This window comes from Bos indicus, chromosome 1, assembly GCF_029378745.1.
Source record: "Bos indicus isolate NIAB-ARS_2022 breed Sahiwal x Tharparkar chromosome 1, NIAB-ARS_B.indTharparkar_mat_pri_1.0, whole genome shotgun sequence".
NCBI classification, from domain to species: domain Eukaryota; kingdom Metazoa; phylum Chordata; class Mammalia; order Artiodactyla; family Bovidae; genus Bos; species Bos indicus.
This window is the reverse complement of record NC_091760.1, coordinates 46605640-46628969: the sequence shown is the minus strand read 5'-3', so window position 1 is coordinate 46628969 and position 23330 is coordinate 46605640. Positions and strand designations below refer to the sequence as shown.

Genomic DNA, 23330 nt, shown 5'->3' with positions numbered 1-23330 from the left:
TATGATTTGTTGATGTATAACTTTTTATAATCATCACTTACAATACTTTGTATTTCTGTACTACCAGTTGTAATGATTTTATTTATTGGGTGGGCCAGAAAATTCATGTTTTTCCATAAGATGGTACTGAAAAAAACCTGAAAAAATTTTTTGGCCAGCCCAGTACAAGTCTTTTTGCCCTTAGTCCAGCCAGTAGGTTTTTTTATCCTCCCCATAACACTGGCTCTTCAGTTCAGTCGCTCAGTTGTGTTCGACTCTTTGTGACCCATGGACTGCAGCACACCAGACTTCCCTGTTCTTCACCAACTCCAAGAACTTACTCAAACTCATGTCCATTGAGTCAATGATGCCATACAGCCATCTCATCCTCTGTCGTCCCCTTTTCCTTCCACCTTCAGTCTTTCCCAGCATCAGGGTCTTCAAATCAGTCAGTTCTTCACATCAGATGGCTAAAGTATTGGAGTTCATCTTCAGCATCAATTCTTCCAATGAATATTCAATACTGATTTCCTTTACGATGGACTGGCTCTTAGGTTATCCATATTGTTGGCATACAATTATTCATAGTAGTGTTTAGATGATCTGTTTTTCTTTGAGTCTTTTTTTTTTCTTGGTTTGTCTAGCTAAAGGTTTGTCAGTTTTGTTTTAAAAAATAAGCTCTTAGTTTGGATCTTTTCTATTGTTTTTCTTATCTCTTTTTTATTTACTTTTTCTCTGGTCTTTATTGTTTCTTTCCTTCTGCTAACTTTGGGCTTAATTTATATTTTTTTCTGGTTCCAAGAGGTGTAAAGTGAGGTTTTTCAGTGGAGTTCTTTCTTGTTTTTTAATGTAACTTTTATTGCTATTAACTGCCCTCGTAGAACATTTCATGGATTTTGAAATTTTTGCTTATGTATATATTTGTTTCAAGATACTTCTTGATATTCCTTTTGGTTTCTTCTTTAGCCAGTTGATTTTCAGGAGCACATTGTTTAATCTTCCTATTTTTTTTTGAATTTTTCAGACTTCTTCCTGTTATTGATTTCTTGTTTTATGCTCTTGTGATTGGGAGAGATTTTTTTGTGTGTGTCTTAAGTTTGCTAAGATTTGCTTTGTGACCTATCTTAAAACATCCTGGAGAATGTTCTGTGTTGTTTTATAAAAACATGTTAGGTCTATTTGATCAAGTTTATGGTTCACTCCAATGTTCCTTCTTGATTTTTTTTTTTTTTTTGGGTCTGGATGATCTAATGATAACTGAAAGTGGGGTAGGTATTAATGTCCCATACTATTATTGTATTATGTTTTCATAGTAGTGGTATTATGTTAATCATCCAAAATTTGGTTTTAATACATTTGAAATATTTAACCAGTAGCTTATATTTTAAACTATTTTCTCTGTAGGTAAAATTTGTTACCACACCCTAAGTCTTATTTTGTATGTAACTTCTGATACGTGAACTATGCATCAAACATATTAATGATTACTTTTGACTTATTTTTTGATTACACATAAGTGTGATTATCATCTACTTGTGTTCAGGGAATGTTTACTTTTTAGATCCCTTTGATATATTTAGCACTTGTATTTTTCTTTGTTCACTTTGCCTGTGCACAATTTTGGAAGAATAAAACATTTCTTGTTTTTTTCTTTCAAAGAAACATGGAGAATTTAAAGATAGAATAGGAAGGAGAACTTATTTTTCAAATCATAGTTTAATATTCTTTCTACTGTTCAGACCACATACTCTGCTATATAAGACTTTATTTGTGATCTGTTATTTTTATCTTGAATATATGCCAACTGGCTTCTAAATTTATTTTTGCTTAGAAGAATTGAGTGTAATAATATTTTGTTTTGCAGCAGTTCACAATCAAGTAAGACAGACAATTATGCAAAGCAGACTTCTTACACTAAAGAAAAACGAAGAGATGATGATGGCATTTCTTTTATGTCTGATACTCAGCCTAAAGGTTTGTGAACCTCAGAAAACTGTTGCCATTTGAATTTTTGTCTATTGTAGTTTTAGTACTATTTGAATTATAACTATATTTATCCATGAAAGTAAAGAGAGATTTTTTAGCAACACAAAGAAAATTGCTAAATTTACTATTTGTATCCTACAGTGTACATCTCTTGATTTATTTACTAAATCTGGAAGTTAAATTTGAATATTATTTCTTGTCATTTTTTTGTTTGGCTGGCATATAGCAATAAAGTTATAATGTTAATTTGTCTGTTTCTAAATATTACTTTCATGAAAGTGAAAATGTTTATCACTGAGTCATGTCTGACTCTTTGAGACCTCATGGACTATATAGCCAGCCAGGCTCCTCAGTCCATGGAATTCTCAAGGCGAGAATACTGGAGTGGGTTGCCATGCCCTTCTCCAAGGGATCTTCCTGACCCAGGGATCGAACCTGGGTCTCCTGCATTAGTAGACAGATTCTTTACCGTCTGAGCCATGGATCTGTCTAGTCATTGATATTATTGCTAATTCTATTATTATTATTGGCTTTCCACTGCCTGTCTTCCTAGTATGAAATATATTCTTGTTTTTTTTTTTAATTTATTTATTTTTAATGTGAGGACATTTGCTTTACATTGTGTTGGTTTCTGCCATACATCAACATGAATCAGCCACAGGTACATTCTTTATTCATTAGAATTTTTCTCAACTCTAGTAGGAGGATTCCAATACAAGTCACTTTTAGCAAATTTAAAGGTAAATACATCCCAGACTTCTAAATATTCATTGTAGGTTTTCTTGCCTGTAGGATTAATGAATTGACTTCTTTTTGTCTCTTTTTAAAAAGACTTTTAAATAATTTAATATACAAATTTTCACCAAAACCAATTCATAAACTAGTCATGTGTGAAACTAACACTTTCCAGGGTCTCTTCGATTATTGATAGCTTCAAGCTAGTTGAAATATTTTGTTTTCTGAATGATTTTATAAATTATTCACAAGAAAAGGTGGTCCTTTAATGATATTGTGTAAAAATTTTTTGTATTTCATTTGGAACACAGTTGTTTTCACATTTTAAATACTCTTTTTCATAGAAGAGAACACTTGCAAGGAAACTAGTATCTTTGACGTATACAGGAAACCAGCTGTAACTCTTACGAGGGCAGTCTCTAGAGAAAGTATTATGACTGTAGATGTAATCTTTCAATTGATTACTAAATACGATCTGCATGTAATGGAGGACTTTTTTTTTTTTTTTAAACAAATTGTCCTTTTCCTAGAAATAATTATCCTTGCTTACAGTATAAAAATAAAGGTGGATTTGTATTTGTGCAAGTGGGCTCAATTCAGATACCATCAAAACACTGTTAAACCTTCATTACTTTTCTTGGTAGAGTAGGAATAGTTAAATAAAAAGCTTTCTAATTTATGTCCTTCAGTATTCCTTCAAAGTAACAAATTCTAGACTTACAGCAGGGAAAAATGAATGATAAAAAAAGCACTATATAGTTTCTTAGTATCCCTGAAGGTTCTCCTCTTAGGTAAAGTGTTTTAAAGAAAGTTAGCTATTGAAACATTATTAAAACTCACAGTATTTTCATCCTATAGATAATTGTGTCTAATACCAATTGTTTAACAAAAGCCTATAAATTAATGGGTGTTCTGAATTAAATCCCAGGTATACCACTGAAAAAAGTTTTTTCTTCCAGTTTTTTATAATTGACAGCACTGTATAAGGTGAATAGTATAATGATTTCATTTATATATATCATGAAATGATTATCACAATGAGTTTAGTCAACATCCATTTATTCATATAGATGCATGGTTTTGTTTCTGGGCTTTTTATTCCATTCCATTTACCTATCTAGAAAAAAATTTTCCTTATGATGAGAACTCAGGATTTACTCTTAACAACTTTCATATATAACATAGAGCAGTGTTAATTTCATTTGTCATGTTATATATTATGTCTCTTAAAACTTATTTATTTTATAATAGGAATTTTGTACATGTTGACTGCCTTCATTCGATTCTTCCTCCCCCTGTCTCTGATAACCACAAATCTTGTCTCATTTTCTGATTTTGTTTTTGAATTATAATCAAATTATACAACACTGTATTAGTTCCTGTTACACAGCATAGTGATTCAGTATTTCTGTACATTTCAAATAATCACCATGATAAGTCTAGTTTTGATCTGTCATATACAGACATTGTGGTTTAGTCACTAAGTTGTGTCTGACTCTTGCGACCCCATGGTCTGCAGCCTGCCATGTTCCTCTACCCATGGGATTCTCCAGGCAAGAATACTGGAATGGGTTGCCATTTCTTTCTCCAGTGGCTCTTCCTGACCCAGGAATCAAACCCAGGTCTCCTGCATTGCAGGCAGTTTCTTTACCAACTGAGCTATTCCTCACACTCAGTATACCTTTATTTTGTAGTGCCTTAAGTTTGCCTTGTAAAACTTGCTTTTATGAATATAATACATTGGAAATATTTAACATTCTTTTGTTTATAGGAATTTGTTAGCTGTTTAATTTTATATGGTAACGATATTTGCAAGTTAAATATATATATATATATATATATATATATATTTCAGGTAGAGTCCTGTTTTTTTAAAATAATGTCTGACGCTATCTAATACATTTATTCCAGTTTCCCATGAGATTGTCTTGACTGATTTGCAGTTAGTGAACTTCTTGGAGAAAAACTGCTATATTGGGGTTTTCCAAGCCTTAGTTCTTTCATCAGTTTTTAAAAAATTTTATATTTTATATTGGAGTATAGTTGATTAACCGTATTGTGTTAGTTTCAGGTGTACAACAAAGCAATTCAGTTACAAATATACATGTATCTAAATATACATGTGTCTTTTTCAAGTTATTTTCCCAATTAGGTTGTTACAGAATATTGAGCATAGTTCCCTGTGCTATATAGCAGTCCTTGGTTATCCACTTTAAATACAGAAATGTGTACATGTCAGCTCCAAATTCTATTACTCTTTCCTCCTACCCTTCCCCCCTGGTAACCATAGTTCTCTAAGTCTATAAGTCTGTTTCTGTTCTGTAAATAAGTTCATTTGTATCATTTTTATAAGACTCTGCATATAAGAAATATCATATATTTATCTCTGTCTGTCTGACTTACTTCACTCAGTATGGTAATCACCAGGTCCATCTATGTTCCTGCGAATGGCATTATGTTATTCTTTTTAATGGCTGAGTAATATTCCATTGTATATATGTACCATATCTTTATCCATTCTTATGTTGATGGCTATTAGATTGCTTCCATATCGTGGTTATTGTTAACAGTGCTGCAATGAATATTAAGGTGTATGTATCCTCTCAGATTATGTTTTTTTGGATATATGGCCAGGAGTAGGATTGAAGGATCATATGGTAGCTCTATTTTTGCAAACCTCCATACTCTTATCTGTAGTGACGGCACCAATTTACATTCCCACCAAACATGTAGGAGGGTCCCCTTTTCTTCACACCCTCTCTAGCATTTATTGTTTGTATATTTTTTGATGATAGCCATTTTGACTGGGTGAGGTGATAGATATCATTATACTTTTGATTTGCATTTCTCTCATATTGTAAAAGATGATGGTGTTAAAGTGCTGCACTCAACATGTCAGCAAATTTGGAAAACTCAGCAGTGGCCACAGGACTGGAAAAGGTCGGTTTTCATTCCAGTCCAAGAAAGGCAATGCCAAAGAATGCTGAAACTACTGCACAATTGCACTCATCTCACACGCTAGTAAAGTAATGCTCAAAATTCTCCAAGCCAGGCTTTAGCAATTTTGAACCATCAACTACCAGATGTTCAACCTGAATTTACAAAAAGTGAGAGGAACCAGAGATCAAATTGCCAACATCCGTTGGATCAGCAAAGAGCAAGAGAGTTCCAGAAAAATATCTGCTTCTGCTTTAAAGCCTTTGACTGTGTGGATCACAACAAACTGTGGAAAAATTTTTTTTTTTTTTTTTGAGCTAAAGAAATCACTGTTTTATTTCTCAGAACTATTGGTTTAAGCAACACCTTTTTTTTAAAATTTACAATATTGTATTGGTTTTGCCATATATCAACATGAAAATTCTTAAAGGGAATACCAGACCACCTGACCTGCATCCTGAGAAATCTGTATGCAGGTCAAGAAGCAACAGTTAGAACTGGACATGGAACAACAGACTGGTTCCAAATCAGGAAAGGAGTACGTCAAGGCTATATATTGTGACCCTGCTTATTCAGCTTGTGTGCAGAGTATATCATGTGAAATGCCTGGCTGGATGAAGCACAAGCTGGAATCAAGATTGCTGGGAGAAATATCGATGACCTCAGATACGCAGATGACACCACCCTTATGGCAGAAAGCAAAGAACTAAAGAGCCTCTTGATGAAAGTGAAAGAGGAGAGTGAAAAAGTTGGCTTAAAGCTCAATATTCAGAAAAATAAGATCATGGCATCTGGTCCCATCACTTCATGGGAAATAGATAGGGAAACAGTGGAAACTGTAGCTGACGTTATTTTTCTGGGCTCCAAAACCATTGTAGATGGTGATTGCAGCCATGAAATTAAAAGACGCTTGCTGCTTGAAAGGAAAGTTATGAGCAACCTAGATAGCATATTAAAAAGCAGAGACATTACTTTGCCAACAAAGAGTCGGACATTACTGAGCGACCAAACTGAACTGAACTGAGACAGTATATTAAAAAACAAAGACGTTACTTTGCTGACAAATGTCTGTCTAGTCAAAGCTATGGTTTTTTCAGCAATAATGTATGGATGTGAGAGTTGGACTATAAAGAAAGCTGAGCACCGAAGAATTGATGCTTTTGAACTGTTGTGTTGGAGGAGACTCTTGAGAGTCCCTTGGACTGCAAAGAGATCCAAACAGTCAGTCCTAAAGGAAATCAGTCCTGAATATTCATTGAAAGGGCTGATGCTGAAGCTGAAACTCCAGTACTTTGGCTACCTGATGCGAAGAACTGGCTCATTGGAAAAGACCCTAATGCTGGGGAAAATTGAAGGCGGGAGAAGGGTATGACAAAGGATGAAAAGGTTTGATGGCATCACTAACTCGATGGACATGAATTTGAGTAAGCTCAAACTCAAAGTGTTGGTGAGGGACAGGAAGGCCCGGTGTGCTGCAGTTCATGGGATTGCAAATAGTCGGATACGACTGAGCGACTGAACTGAACTGAATAATTAGTAATGTTGAACATCTTTTCATGTGCCTCTTGGCCATCTGTATATCTTCTTTGGGGAAGTATCTGTTTGATCTTCTGCCCATTTTTGATTGGATTGTTTGTTTTTTGTGATATTAAGTCACATGAGCTGTTTGTAAAATTTGGAGACTAATCCCTTGTCGGTCACATCATTTCAATTGTTTTCTCCCATGTTTTGGATTCTCTTTTCATTTATTTATGATTCCTTAACTGTACAAAAACATTTAGTTTAGTTCTCATTTGTTCATTTTTATTTTTATTTCCATTATGCTTGGAGATAGATCATAAATATATTGCTGCAGTTTTTGTCAAGAGAGTGTTTTGCCAATGTTTTCCTCTAAGAGTTTTATAGTGTGTGGTCTCACATTTAGGTCTTTAATCTATGTTAAGCTTATTTTTGTGTATGGTTTTAAAGAATTTTCTAATTTCATTTTTTTTTTTTACATGTAGCTGTCCAGTTTTCCTAGCACCATTTATTGAAGGGACTGTTTTTTCCTCCTTTTTATAGTTTGCCTTCTTTTTCATAGATTAACTGACCATAGATGCATGGGTTTGTTTATTCCATTCCATTTACCTATCTTTCTTTTTGTGCCTGTACCCTACTGTGTGGATAACTGTGCTTTGAAGTGTATAGTCTGAAGTCAGGGAACAGCATGCTTTCTTTAGCTTCATTTTTCTTTCCCAAGATTGCTTTGGCTATTCAGGGTCTTTTGTGTCTCAATACAAATTTTAAGATTTTTTTGTTCTAGTTCTATAAAAAATGCCATTGATAATTTGATACAGATTGTATTGAATCTGTAGATTGCCTTTGGTAGTATAGTCATTTTGACAATATTGATACTTTGAATCCAAGTACATGATATATATTTCCATCTGTTTGTGTCATTTTTTATTTCTTTCATGAGTGTCTTAATAGTTTATGGAGTACAGGTCTTGGTTTGTTTATTCCTAGGTATTTTATTCTTTTTGATGTGATGGTGAATGGGATTGTTTTCTTAATTTCTCTTTCTGATCTTTCATTTTTAGTGTGTGTATAGCAATGCAGTAGATTTCTGTGTATTAATTTGTAACCTGCAGCTTTACCAAATTAATTGATGAGCTGCAGTAGTTTCCTGGTAGTGTCTTTAGAATTTTCTATGTATAGTATCATGCATCTGCAAACAGTGACAATTTAATTTCTTTTCCAATTTGAATTCCTTTTATTTCATTTTCTTTGATTGCTATAGCTAGGACTTCCAAAACTATGTTGAATAAATGTGGTGAGAGTGGACATCCTAATCTTGTTTCGATCTCAGAGAAAATGCATTTAGCTTTTCACTACTGAGTATGATATTAACTGTAGGTTTGTTTCTACAAACAGTAGGTTTGTAGGCCTTTATTATGTTGCCCACTTTCTGGAGAGTTTTTATTATAAATGGGTGTTGAATTTTGTCAAAAGCTTTTCTTTTGAAAAGCTTTTTGGATGATCATATGGCTTTTACTCTTCAGTTTGTTGATGTGGTGTAGCACACTGATTTGTGGATTTTGAAAAATCCGTGCATCCCTAGGATAAATCCAATGTGATAATGGTGTATGCACCTTTAATGTATCCTTGAATTCAGATTGCTAGTATTTTGTTCAGGATTTCTGTGACTGTGTTCATTAGTGATATTGGCCTGTAATTTTTTTTTTTTGTGATATCTTTTTCTGGTTTTGACAGCAGGATGATGGTGGCTTGACAGAATTTGTTTGGGAGTTTTCCTTCCTCTGCAGTTTTTGGGAACAGTTTCAGAAGGCTAGGTGTAGCTTTTTTCTCAGTGTTTGATAGAACTCAATTCTGAAGCCATCTGGTCTTGGGCTTTTATTTTTTGGGAGTTTTTAAGTCATAGTTTGAATTTTGATGCTTGTAATTGGTCTGTTCGTATTTTCTTTGTCTTCCTGATTCAGTCTTGAAAGATTGTACCTTCCCTGGTGGCTCAGAGGTTAAAGCGTCTGCCTGGAATGCAGGAGACCCAGGGTCGATCCCTGGGTTGGGAAGATCTCCTGGAGAAGGAAATGGCAACCTACTCCAGTACTCTTGCCTGGAGAATTCCATGGACTGAGGAGCATGGTAGGCTACAGTCCATGGAGTTGCAAAGAGTCAGACATGACTGAGCGACTTCACTTTCACTTTCAAGAATTTTTCCAGCTTGTTTTATTGGCATACAGCTATGATCCTTTGTATTTCTGTGATATTAGTTGCAATTTCTTTTTCATTTCTAATATTGATTTGAGTCTTTTATCTCGATAACTCTGGCTAAAGGTTTATTAATTTTGTTTATTTTTCAAAGAACTAGCATTTAGTTTCATTGACCTTTACTGTTGTTTTCTTTGGCTCTATTTCACTTAAATCTACTCTGGTCTGTATGATTTCTTTTTGTCTACTAACTTTAGATTTTGCTTGTTGTTCTTTCTCTAGTCACTTTAGGTATAAGCTTAGGTTGTTTATTTGAGATTTTTGCTTCCAGAGGTAAGATTGTATTGCTATAAACTTCTCTCTTAGAACTGCTTTTGCTGCATCTCAATAGATTTTGGATCATTGTGCTTTCATTTTATTTGTCTTTAGGTATTTGTTTGATATCCTCTTTGATTTTTTCTAAGGGATTTTTGCCCACAGTAATGCATACAATGATCATCTGAATTAAATTCACCCATTCCAGATCGTTTTAGTTCACTGATTCCTGAAATGTTCACTCTCACCATCTCCTATTTGAGCACTTCCAATATACCTTGATTCATGAGCCTAACATTTCAGGTTCTATGCAATATTGTTCTTCATAGCATCAGAATTTACTTCATCACCAATCACGTCCACAACTGGGATTTGTTTTTGCTTTGGCTCCATCTCTTCATTTTTTCTGGAGTTATTTCTCCACTCTTCTCCAGTAGCATATTGGACACCTACCAACTTGGGGAGTTCATCTTTCAGTGTCATATCTTTTTGCCTTTTCATGCTATTCCTGGGCAAGAATCCCTTAGAAGAAATGGAGTAGCCCTCATAGTCAACAGAAGAGTCTGAAATGCAGTACTTGGGCACAGTCTCAAAAATGCAGAATGATCTCTGTTCATTTCCAAGGCAAACCATTCAATATCACAGTAATAAAGTCTATGCTCCACTTTGAGTGTTCTCTAGTGTCTCAGATGGTAAAAAGTTTGCCTACAAATTGGGAGACCCAGGTTAGATTCATGGGTTGGGAAGATCCTGTGGAGAAGGGAATGGCAAACCACTCTAGTATTCTTGCTTGGAAAATCCTGTGGGTGGAGGGACCTGGTGAGCCCCAATCCATGGAGTTGCAGAGTCAAACATGACTGAGCAGCTAACACACAATCCAAGTTTATGCCTCAACTGCTAGTGATGAAGAAGCTGAAGTTGAATGGTTCTATGATGACCTACAAGAACTTCTAGAAGTAACACCAAAAAAAGATTTCCTTTTCATTATAGGGACTGGGATGCAAAAGTAGGAAGTCAAGAGATACCTGGAATAACAGGCAAATTTGGCCTTGGAGTATAAAATGAAGCAGGGAAAAGGCTAACAGAGTTTTGCCAAGAGAACGCACTGGTCATAGCAAACACCCTTTTCCAACAACACAAGAGATGACTCTACACATGGATGTCACCAAATCATCAGTACTGAAATCAGATTGATTTTATTCTTTGCAACCAAAGATGCAGAAGCTCTATACAGTCAAAAACAACAAGACTGGGAGCTGACTGTGGCTCATATCATAAAGTCCTTATTGCAAAATTCGGACATAAATGAAGAGAGTAGGGAAACCACTGGACCATTCAGGTATGACCTAAATCAAATCCCTTACGATTATACAGTGGAAGTGACAAATAGATTCAAGGGATTAGATCTGATAGAGTGCCTGAAGAACTATGGATGGAGGTTTGTGACATTGTATAGGAGGCAATGATCAAGACCATCCCCAAGCAAAAGAAGTACAAAAAGACAAAGTGGTTGTCTGAGGAGGCCTTACAAATAGCTGAGAAAAGAAGAGAAGCTGAAGGCAAAGGAGAAAAGGAAAGCTATACCCATCTGAATGCAGAGTTTCAGAGACTAGCAAGGAGAGATAAGAAAGCCTTCCTCAGTGATCAGTGCAAAGAAATAGAGGAAAACAATAGAATGGGAAAGACCAGAGATCTCTTCAAGAAAATTAGAGATACCAAGGGAACATTTCATGCAAAGATGGGCACAATAAAGGACAGAAATGGTATGGACCTAACAGAAGCAGAAGATATTAAGAAAAAATGGCAAGAATACACAGAAGAACTGTACCAAAAAGATCTTCATGACCCAGATAACCATGGTGGTGTGATCACTCACCTAGAGCCAGACATCCTGAAGTGCAAAGTCAAGTGGGCCTTAAAGCATCACTATGAACAAAGCTAGTGGAGGTGATGGAATTCCAGCTGAGCTATTTCAAGTCCTAAAAGATGATTCTGTAAAAGTGCTGCACCCAATATGCCAGCAAATTTGGAAAAGTCAGCAGTGGCCGCAGAACTGGAAAAGGTCAGTTTTCATTCCAATTCCAAAGAAAGGCAATGCCAAAGAATGTTCAAATGACTGCACAATTGCATTCATCTCACATGCTAGCAAAGTAATGCTCAAAATTCTCCAAGTGAATCTTCAGCAGTATGTGAACTGTGAAATTCCAGATGTTGAAGCTGGATTTAGAAAAGGCAGAGGAACCAGAGATCAGATTGCCACCATCCAGGGGATTATAGAAAAAGAAGAAAGTTCCAGAGAAACATCTGTTTATTGACTATGCCAAAACCTTTGACTTTGTGGATCTCATCAAAGTGTGGAAAATTCCTCAAGAGATGGGAATACTAGACCACCTTTCCTGCCTCCTGAGAAATCTGTTGCAGGTCAAGAAGCAAAAGTTAAAACCAGGCATGGAACAATATATTGTTTCCAAATTGGGAAAGGAGTATGTCAAGGGTGTGTATTATTACCCTGCTTATTTAGCCTATGTGCAGAGTATATCATGTGAAATGTCCGGCTGGATGAAGCATAAGCCAGAGTCAAGATTGCCGGGAGAAATATCAATAACCACAGATATGCAGATGCCACCACCCTTATGGCAGAAAATGAAGAGGAACTGAGGAACTTCTTGATGAAAGTGAAAGAGGAGAGTGAAAAAGCTGGCTTAAAACTCAGTACTCAAAATCTAAGATAATGGTGTCTGGTCCCATTACTTCGTGACAAATAGATGGGTAAACAATGGAAACGGTGAGAGACTTTATTTTTTTGGGCTCCAAAATCACTGTACCAGATGGTGACTGCAGCCATGAAATTCAAAGATGCTTGCTCCATTTAAGAAAAGCTATGACCTACCAGACAACATATTAAAAAGCAGAGACATTACTTTTCTGACAAAGGTCCATCTAGTCAAAGCTATGGTTTTTCCAGTAGTCATGTATGGATGTGACAGTTGGACCATAAAGATAGCTGAACACCGAAGAATTGATGCTTTTGAACTGTGGTGTTAGAGAAGACTCTTGAGAGTCCCTTGGACTGCAGGGAGATCCAACCAGTCAATCCTAAAGGAAATCAATCCTGAATATTCATTGGAAAGACTGATGCTGAAGCTGAAGCTTCAATACTTTGGCCATCCAATGCGAAGAGCTGACTCAATGGTAAAGGCCCTGATGCTGGGAAAGATTGAAGGCAGGAGGAGAAGGGGACAACAGAGGATGAGATGACTGGAGGGCATCACTAATTCGATTTATTCGAGTTTGAGCAAGGTTCAGGAGTTGGTGATGGACAGGGCAGTTGGTATGCTGCAGTCCATGGGGTTGCAAAGAGTGGGACATGACTGAGTGACTGAACTGAACTTAATTTCTTCAGTGTTATATTGACTGTTTAATAGCATATTTAGTCTACATGCTTGTTTTTTTTAGTTTTTTTTTCTCATAGTTTATTTCTGATCTCATAGTGTTTTGGTTGGAAAAGATGCTTGATATGATTTTAGTGTTTTAAAATTTACTGGTGCTCTCTTTGTGGCCCAGCATGTGTTCAATGCAAAGAATATTCCATTTTCACATGAGAAGAATGTGTATTCTTCTGCTTTTGGATGGAATGGTCTGTAGATAGCAGTTAAGTCCACCTGGTCTAGTGTGTCATTTAGAACTGCTGTTGCCAGTGTTCTTTTCCCTTTCATTGAGTCCAGGCCTCCCCAGTAGGCCCTTCAATACTAGCAGTTAAGTCTGCCCAGTCTCTTTATGAAGTTACTGCCTTTTGACCGTGGGTTCTGGTTTGCACAGACTTTGTATGCGCGCTTTAAGAGTGGAGTCTCCGTTTCACTTAGTCCTGTGAAAAACCTGTGATCAAACCCTACTGGCCTTCATAGTTAAATTCTCTGGGGACTCTTCCTTCTGTTGCTGGACCCCCAGGTTTGGAAGCCTGGTGTGGGGCTCCGAATTTTCACTTCAGTAGTTAAATTGTTTTCCCCTTTTTGAGTCATCCACCTTGTGGGTATGAAACTTGAGTTTATTGTGATTGTGCCCCTCCTACCATCTCACTGAGAACTCCTTTTTGTCTTTGGATGTTGGGTATCCTTTTTTGGTGGATTTGAGCATTTTTTTGTTGGTGGTTGTTCAGTGGTGATTTTGATGTTTTCAAAAGGAGGTGATGAGCTCTTGTCCAACTACTCTGCCATCTTGAGCTAATCCTGCATCAGTTTCTTTTGCTGTAGTATTTATGTTTCAAAATTATAGCTTGATCCAGTATTATATGTAGAAATTATATTTGACTACCTTTTTAGTTTTTGTTGTTCAGTTGCTCAGTCATGGCCTACTCTCTGTGACCCCATGGACTGCAGCACGCTGGGTTTCCCTGTCCTTCACTGCTTACAGTTTACAAAAGAAACCATTACAGTTTATAGAATTGCAAATAAAATTTATTGTGCTTTTCAAAATACTGTGTTGATCATTTGGCGGTAGTTTATTTTTCTGGGGGAGAGAGTTAAGAGTTGTCTTTGGAATTTGGAAGACTGTTCATGGTTTGAGTTTTTGGCCTCAGTCCTGTCCCCATGCCTGCCTTAATTTTAAGCAATGAAAAAGAAGTATTATGAATGTTAGTTGTTAGATGTTTATAAAGCTAGAGTAAGAGCAAGAGTAATTTGAATAGAAGGTGTGTAGTGTTGAGTAAATGAAGTGGTCAGAACAGTCAGTGTTACATGGGTTTAAGTTTATGAATTCAAGGAAGCTGCTTTGGGACTTGCTTTGTGTGAATTCCAGCACCCTGGACATACCAAATCCATAAATGCTTAAATCTCTTATATAAAATGGTATAATATCTGAGTTGGTACTTATATGATATAATTCAGAAAGCAAAAAAATTCAGGATAATCTTCAGTTAGTTAGGATAACTTTAGGTAGAACCTTCTGGAACGTATTTTTGTATAGTACATATATTTGATAACTGAAATACTATGCATGTTTGATAATACTTGAAATGCATTTCATAATAATACTTTGTTGACTTTAAAAAGGTAGCACTTCCTTTTCTGTGATAACATGTTAGTCGCTCAGTCATGTCTGACTCTTTGCAACCCCATGGACTCTGCCAGGCTCCTCTGTCCTTGGAATTTTCTAGGCAAGAAGGCTGGAGTAGGTAGCCATTTCCTTCTCCAAAGGATCTTCCCGTCCCAGGGCTTGCACCCAGGTCTCCTGCATTGCAGGCAGATTCTTTACCATCTAAGCCAACCAGGGAGGCCCCTCCTTTTCTGTAGGGTAATAGATTTATTGGAGATTTAAAATTAAAGGTCTTGATTTTTTTTCAAAAAAGAAATAAACTGAAAGTAATTGATTGCCTTATGAATGATTACATACCACAATTGTCTGCTGAGGAGAAATATTTTGGCTTCTTTTAAGAGAGCAGTGATCAGTACTCTACTGTTTCAAATTATTGTCCCTTTTCAGTTACTAAATATATGTATTAAACCTTACATTTAAAAAAGAAAACCAGTGTCTAAATTAGTTGTAATTTCTAAAATGACAGTGAATTTAAAAAGCATTTAAGACACTAATTTTCAAAATTTTATTAAGACTTTTCTTTATCATAGTCAAATGCAATTATAGCAAAAGCAAAATATGGTTTGATTGCTTTACTTTGGTTACTAATACTACCTTTTAATATATTTCCTTTATCTCATATTTTTTGTACAATGAACATTTGCTTTGTGAATGCAGTTTAAGATGGGATGTGTCTTTATATTTATTCATGTTGGTGTGCTTATTTAACAGTAGAGTTTAAAAAAACTAGCTCTGAGAGTAGTATAGCAATTTTGATGATTTTCTTTGAGCTCTTCTGAAGAGGATCCTTTCTGTACTTTTTGGCCAAAAATGTCTCTCTTGTTTTTTAGACCTCAGTAGTGGAAGTAGAGATTGTGACCATCTTGAAGTGGGGAGTAGAAACAAGGATGATACAAATTCTGTTTCAAGAATGGAACCCACTCTGATTTCCAGGAAGAGAAAGAAAAGGCTTAGAAGTAATTTACCTGATACTCATAATCCTGCTTCTCTGTATAAGTCAGCAGAACAGACAGTAAGTAGAGGTATTTAGATGTCATATGAAATAATTTGTCCTATGATAAAAATGAATTGACTGTGACCAAATAATGTTCTTCTAGCTTTCTGATTTTATCATCAGACTTTTTTCTTTGCCTATTTTTTGATTCTGTTTTTTTTTAATACTTTAAATGCAACTTAAAATATTTTTCTTGCAGTAATAGTTATGGGAACAAATTTCAAATACAGTCATCACTGAGTATCTACAGTATGTTAGTTTCAGGACCTTGGATATACCAAATCCATAGACGTTTAAATTAAATCTCTTATATTAAAGGGTTTAATATTTGCATATAATCTGCATCTTCCTGTACATTTTAAATCATCTCTAGACTGCTTGCAACTAATACATTGTAAATGTTACATAAATGGATGTGAAAAATAAATGCTATGTAAATAGTGGCCTGTGCATGATAAATTAAAGTTTTGCCTTTTGTAAATCCCTAGAATTATGTTTCTGGAAATATTTTCCATTTGCAGTTGGTGGAACCCACAGTTGGTGGAACCGGCACATACAGAGTGCTAACTATATTATTAACAAGTAAAAAAGTTTAAACTATTTCTCCTCTGATACCAGCCTTTATATTTAGTGGTTTGTTATATGTCCTACAGATGTATTTCTTCTCTCTGTCTTATTTTAACCACATAATAGTCATACTATCTAGCCAATTGCTTTTCACTTGGTCTGTGAAATTATTACCAGACTATTTTATCAGTAGTAGTTTACTTCCAGTTGCTATAGACTTCTTTTTTTCCAGAGTTTAGGAAATCTGTTGCAGAAATTATAATACTTAATGCATACGTTACTTAGTTTCAAAAACTTAGTGTATAGTTAACAATAAAAGTGTAAGGAGATAGCTTTTTGTTTTTTGGAGATAGCTTTTTGAGTCCTTTGATTCACAAGGCATTTCAGGACTTTGCAGTGCCTTTGAGTTATAATTATAAACATGATTTAGATTTATATGGTAAAGGAGATGTGTGGCTTTAGCAATATGTGAACCATGAACTTCCAGATGTTCAAGCTGGTTTTAGAAAAGGGAGAGGAACCAGAGATCAAATTGCCAACATCTGCTGGATCATGGAAAAAGCAAGAGAGTTCCAGAAAAACATCTATTGCTGCTTTATTGACTATGCCAAAGCCTTTGACTGTGTGGATCATAATAAACTGTGGAAAATTCTGAAAGAGATGGGAATACCAGACCACCTGACCTGCCTCTTGAGAAACCTATATGTAGGTCAGGAAGCAACAGTTAGAACTGGACTTGGAACAACAGACTGGTTCCAAATAGGAAAATGAGTACGTCAAGGCTGTATATTGTCACCCTGCTTATTTAACTTACATGCAGAGTACATCATGAGAAACGCTGGACTGGAAGAAGCACAAGCTGAAATCAAGATTGCCTTGAGAAACATCAATAACCTCACATATGCAGATGACACCACCCTTATGGCAGAAAGTGAAGAGGAACTAAAGAGCCTCTTGATGAAAGTGAAAGAGGAGAGTGAAAAAGTTGGCTTAAAGCTCAACATTCAGAAAGCGAAGATCATGGCATCCGGTCCCATCACTTCATGGGAAATAGGTGGGGAAACAGTGGAAACAGTGTCAGACTTTATTTTTTTGGGCTCCAAAATCACTGCAGATGGTGAGTGCAGCCATGAAATTAAAAGACGCTTACACCTTGAAACAAAGTTATGACCAACCTAGATAGCATATTCAAAAGCAGAGACATTACTTTGCCAACAAAGGTCTGTCTAGTCAAGGCTATGGTTTTTCCAGTGGTCATGTGTGGATGTGAGAGTTGGACTGTGAAGAAAGCTGAGTGCCGAAGAATTGATGCTTTTGAACTGTGGTGTTGGAGAAGACTCTTGAGAGTCCCTTGGACTGTAAGGAGATCCAACCAGTCCATCCTAAAGGAAATCAGTCCTGGGTGTTCATTGGAAGGACTGATCCTGAAGCTGAAACTCCAGTACTTTGGCCACCTCATGCGAAGAGTTGACTCATTGGAAAAGACCCTGATGATGGGAGGGATTGCAGGCAGGAGGAGAAGGGGACGACAGAGGATGAGATGGCTGGATGGCATCACCGACTCAATGGACATGTGTTTGAGTAGACTCCAGGAGTTGGTGATGGACAGGGAGGCCTGATGTGTTGCAGTCCATAGGGTTACAAAGAGTTGGACATGACTGAGCGACTGAACTGAGAGATATGAAGGCAGTGATTGATTTTCTTAATTTTTCATATTGTTATCCTAAGTTTTTATTTTTTTTGCTCTTGTAACTAAAGTCACATAATGTCAAATGGCCTCTTTTGCAAAGTAAAGCTGTAAAAAATTTTTCTCTTATTTAAAGTTGACTTAGATTGTGGGACCCTTCTGAACCACTTGTAAATATGGGTGTTTCCCCTTCCCATCCTTTTAAAAACTATTTAGGCATCTGATTGGATAGACCAAGCTTTATATCTGTATATTAATACTTGAGAGACTTTTGCAAGTAATATAGTGTAATTGTGTACTTTTCTATTCCTATAATTATAGAAATGATATAGTATTTTTACTTTTATAGGAATTTAAACTTAAAAAAGATTCTTCATGTTAGCTAAATTTGAAAAATGCTGATTTTCATATGCATTTATTTATGTTCAGAAAGAGCAAGAAAATGACCCAGCAGTATTCACTGAGTTGGAAAAGTCAAGTGAAAACTATCATGAGGATCCAAAACTGTTTGAAGAAGTTACATATGAATCCATAGAAAGTGATTTTGCTCAACTACCCTCAGATTGTGGTCAGGAGTTGGCTTTGAGTGCTTCTCCTCAAATGACCTCTGGATGTTCAGCCATGGAAACTTTTGAGAGCTCTATTTCCTCTGATACTGTGGGGAATTCTACTCTAGTTGTGAAGGATGAGAATGAATTGAACACAATAGAAAAACCTGTTTTAAGTGAACACAGTGAAGGGAACCTATCATTTATCTCTGCTGAACCAAGTAAGTAACATGAGGATAATAAAAGCTATTAATTGTCTCTACTCTGCTTAGTTGTTTTATTTCTTCTGTCAAAGAAATTTTGCTGAGGCACTGTGTTATTTATTACATCCGTGTATATTACCTTCAGGAAATATATTCAGGAATATATTACCTTCAGGAAATATATTCAGGAATATATTACCTTCAGGTCAGGAATATATTACCTTCAGGAAATATATTCAGGAATATATTACCTTCAGGAAATATATTCAGGAATATATTACCTTCAGGAAAAAAAAGACTTGGAGTTTTGGGATGTCATTAATTTTGTAGTATTGATTTAGGTAAGGAATGGAGTACTTGGAAGCAGAAGTAATTTTTTTTTATTAGTGTACTCATCAGTATCTCATCAGTTTTTTGGGGTTTTTTGGGCACAAATCTGTAAGGACCATTATTGTCATTTTGATTGATTGAACTGAAGTACAGAGAGTTTAAGTGCTATTTATTTATTGTCATTAATTTTGATTTTAATTTTCAAGTATTTGATACAGTCACATGGTACAAAAAAGGTTCTAAAGGATATCTAGTGACTAGTCTCCCACATTTTTCCCTTGCCATTCATTTCTTCCTCCTAGAAGAAACTAATGTAACAGGACTTAAAGTACAATTTAGAATGATGGCTGCTGCTGCTGCTAAGTCGCTTCAGTCGTGTCCGACTCTGTGCGACCTCATAGACGGTAGCCTACCAGGCTCCCCCGTCCCTGGGATTCTCCAGGCAAGAATACTAGAGTGGGTTGCCATTTCCTTTTCCAATGCATGAAAGTGAAAAGTGAAAGCGAAGCTACTCAGTCATGTCTGACTCTTAGCGACCCCACGGACTGCAGCCTACCAGGCTCCTCCGTCCATGGGATTTTCCAGGCAAGAGTGCTGGAGTGGGGTGCCATTGCCTTCTCCGAGAATGATGGCAATAATATATTATTAGAACTAGAATCTGTTCCTAAGTTATCCTAATGGCTTTATCTATTTTAAAATACCTTCTTCCTCCAGAGAGTAAGGTTGCAGATAACTGCCAAATAATAGCACTGATGTGAAAACATTGTATGCAAGTAGCATTGGAGAAGGAAATGGCAACCCACTCCAGTGTTCTTGCCTGGAGAATCCCAGGGACAGCAGAGCCTGGTGGGCTACCATCTATGGGGTCGCACAGAGTCGGACACGACTGAAGCGACTTAGCAGCAGCAGTAGCAGCATAAATCAGATAATGAATGATGGGCTACTATCGAAACTGAATAAAGTTAGATTATTCAGTTCAGTGGAATTATTAAAGATACATTGCATGAGTTAGAAAATTCTCTTTTTATATGTGATTATTGTGACACATTAAAAAAAGTACATTTTTCCATTTTAGTTGTTGTTTCTAGTGATGAAGAAGGACCCACTGAACAGAAAAGTTCAGAAATTCTTAAATTACAGCCTAAGCAGGATGATGCCATTTCTCATGAAAGTGAGAGTACTTCTGAACCAGTAGTGTCAGAACTACCATTGATTACTTGTGAGTCTGTACAGGTAATTTATTTCTGTCTTCTCACAGATTAACAGTGAAATATACACTATTGGCTAATGACTATTTTTTTGTTTCATCAAGCAGAATATTATGTAAAAATAACATATTTCTTAGTTTGAATTCTAAGATAACTTTTGTATTAGTTTGAGGGAAGCATATAATTGTCTTTATTTTGAAGTGAAAGGCTTAATATCATTTTTCTTTTGGTCAGTTTTATTTTTTCAGTCTAAATATTCTGACTCAAATATTCTCTTTTTGGTTTCTCATTGGACATTTAAGTACTTTATCAAAATATTTTATAGAATGAAATGGTTTCTGGTATTTGTGTAGTTTTGTAGTACAAGGGCTACGTGGAATTATTCCTTTTCCTCACATGCTATTAAAAAAGCGTGATATAGAGGAAAGAACCTGACATCTTGAGCTATACAGAGCTGTGTTCAGATCTTGGATCTGCCATTTGGACAAGTCCCTTAACTTTAAGCCTGTTTACTTATATACTAAATGAGAGTGATAACACCTATTTCACAAGATTATTTTGAGTATTAAATGAAACAACATATGAAAGCATTTAGAAAAGTGTCACAAACCTATCAGTTTGATAAGTCCTTTGTCTCTTCCTTCTTACAGAAGTGGAAGTGTGTGTTGGTTTAATGTCAGCCAGTGGTGTTTTTGACATACGTCTTAGAAGAGTATAGCTCTAAAGTAAGGTTCAAGTTATTTATTGTCGGTATTCATTCATATTATCAGCTTCTGATTTTCCTGTTTTAAAGAAATGATTGTCAGTCACTACCAGTGCAGAATTATGGTTAACTTATGTTAATTGTTTTTGAATAATGCAAAGACTGTTATTCTGTAGAGTGTGATGAAGAATTTAGTCAGTTCAATGAAAACAGTCTGATAGGTTGATTATTATTTCATGGGTGTTTCTGTTGCATTTGTTACTTCATACAGAAATCACCTCAGTAGTTGTGTTGTGAATTTTTGTTAAAATGTAGCAATTGTTGCCCATCTGGGCCAGCAGCCTACCTGATAGTGTAGCTGTATTTGTAATTAAAAGTGTTGATAATGCGTTCAAAATTCTAAATGAACTGCAGTTCCCTTGGCAGCATGTAAATTAACAGTGCAGTATGAAATGATCATGTTAAAGGAAAATTATATCCCTTGTAGAGCTGACAACATATGATCACAGCCAAGCAGTAAATAACATAGAGATCTACCAAGATCTGTTAGGCAGAATATACCTCTGCACCCTTCCTTGTTTCCAGTTTTAAATGAAGTTGTTAGAAGTATGGATTGACCATTTTTAAAAGGCAGTTAGTCTTTACCAATTGTGAGACCCAATAAGGAATTTTTTATAACTCCTCTTCTCAATTTATCACTTAAAACACACAGTTATTTGACTAATTAGAACCATCTGTAGTTGATTAGATTCCCCCTTTTTTGCTTAAGGGATAAGAAGAGTACAGTAAACAATAAAAGATGAGAATGATAAAAAATTCTGTTAAGCAGATAAATGGCATTGTGAGCTGGATTAAAAATAACGAGTAGAGCGCATGTTTGAGGTGAAGATTAATCAGCGTTTTCTAGAGGTAGGGGAGTGAATACCCATGCATAATTACTCTGCTGCTAAGTCGCTTCAGTTGTGTCCGACTCTGTGCGACCCGATAGACGGCAGCCTACCAGGCTCCCCTGTCCCTGGGATTCTCCAGGCAAGAATACTGGAGTGGGTTGCCATTTCCTTCTCCAATGCAAGAAAGTGAAAAGTGAAAGTGAAGTCGCTCAGTCGTATCCGACTCTTTGCAGCCCCAGACTGCAGCCTACCAGGCTCCTCTGTCCATGGAATTTTCCAGGCAAGAGTACTGGAGTGGGGTGCCATTGCCTTCTCCAATAATTGCTCTACTCGTGGTTTATTTGGTCATTAGCAATATCAAGGTTAAAGAGGCATAATGTGCAACAGCTATGCAAATATGGAATTGAAAAAGTCATCTGAAAGCATTGTAGAACTCAGAAGAGATCATGGAAAATTGCTGCTGTTGATACTGCCTGGTCGTCTATTATAACTTAAAAGCAGAGTTGTGAATTTTTTGAGGAGAAGTGGAATGATTTTTGAGACATAGTGCACATAGTAAATCATATAGATTTGATATATCAGTGCTTCTTAGGCAGTTATATCCCTTCTTGTGCACTAAGAATGCAATAGCTAACAGCATCATCTTGGTTTATAGAAACAATTTTATATGCTTGAAATATCCCTTGACCTGCAGATAGAAAGCTGATTTGTCTTAGTTTTGCTTCTTAGTAGCAGTGTTATTTTAAGCAAGTCACTTAACCAGTCCAAACATCTATTAGCTCTACTTATGAAATGCATAAATAAAAAAATAACTTGCCCTATGGGGTTGTTCTGGTGACTAGAAGAGATATTTAAAAACGCATGTTAAACTAAACATTATATAAATCTTAATTTATTTTTGTTGAGTTAAAAATAAATAAAGCCCATTAGGGAATACTGAATTTAAAATCATGAATTTGATACAGAGAAGGATGTATTTCTGTATTGTAGGCCCTATGGAATTAATTTAGAATTCAACTAGAGTAATTTTATCAAAGTAAATCATACTTTTTAAGGGAAAAATCTAGATAACTGTTTCTTGACAGTAAGAACAGTGTAAAATCCTTCACAAACTCATTAATGATAATTTAAAGACGTATATGACTTAAAAAATCATTGTCAACATTTATATAATACTTAGCATTACATGCATTTTATAATTTTTTTGTTGATAGACTTCATCTGAATTATGTTCATATAATCCTGTCATGGAAAACATTTCCTGTCTTATACCTAAGAATGAGATGGATCTACAACTGGATTTTATATTTACTTCTGTTTATATTGGTAAAATAAAAGGAGCTTCTAAAGGTTGTGTTACAGTAAGTATATATATTTTTTCTTTAGTTTTGCTTTTGGGCAAGGTCAATTTTCAGATTGCCTCTTTAGTGCAAATGAAAATGGAATTGA

General features: G+C 35.7%; 1 protein-coding gene and 1 non-coding gene across 10 annotated transcripts in view; both read left to right on the top strand.

Moving 5' to 3' along the window:
- SENP7 (SUMO specific peptidase 7) overlaps positions 1–23330 on the top strand; it is a 170808-nt gene that overhangs the window by 106199 nt on the left and 41279 nt on the right. For 6 of the 9 annotated variants that reach the window (XM_070791305.1, XM_070791208.1, XM_070791165.1 and 3 more), the window contains 5 exons: positions 1844–1953; positions 15582–15763; positions 18429–18768; positions 20156–20313; positions 23096–23242. In XM_070791305.1, the coding sequence (XP_070647406.1) occupies positions 1844–1953; positions 15582–15763; positions 18429–18768; positions 20156–20313; positions 23096–23242 (937 nt within the window). The remainder of the gene's footprint in view (positions 1–1843; positions 1954–15581; positions 15764–18428; positions 18769–20155; positions 20314–23095; positions 23243–23330) is intronic. The other 3 variants (XM_070791352.1, XM_070791248.1, XM_070791064.1) reach the window with 1 other exon arrangement.
- TRNAS-GGA (transfer RNA serine (anticodon GGA)) lies at positions 9135–9206 on the top strand. The gene has a single exon. It is a non-coding gene; the product is annotated as a tRNA-Ser (tRNA).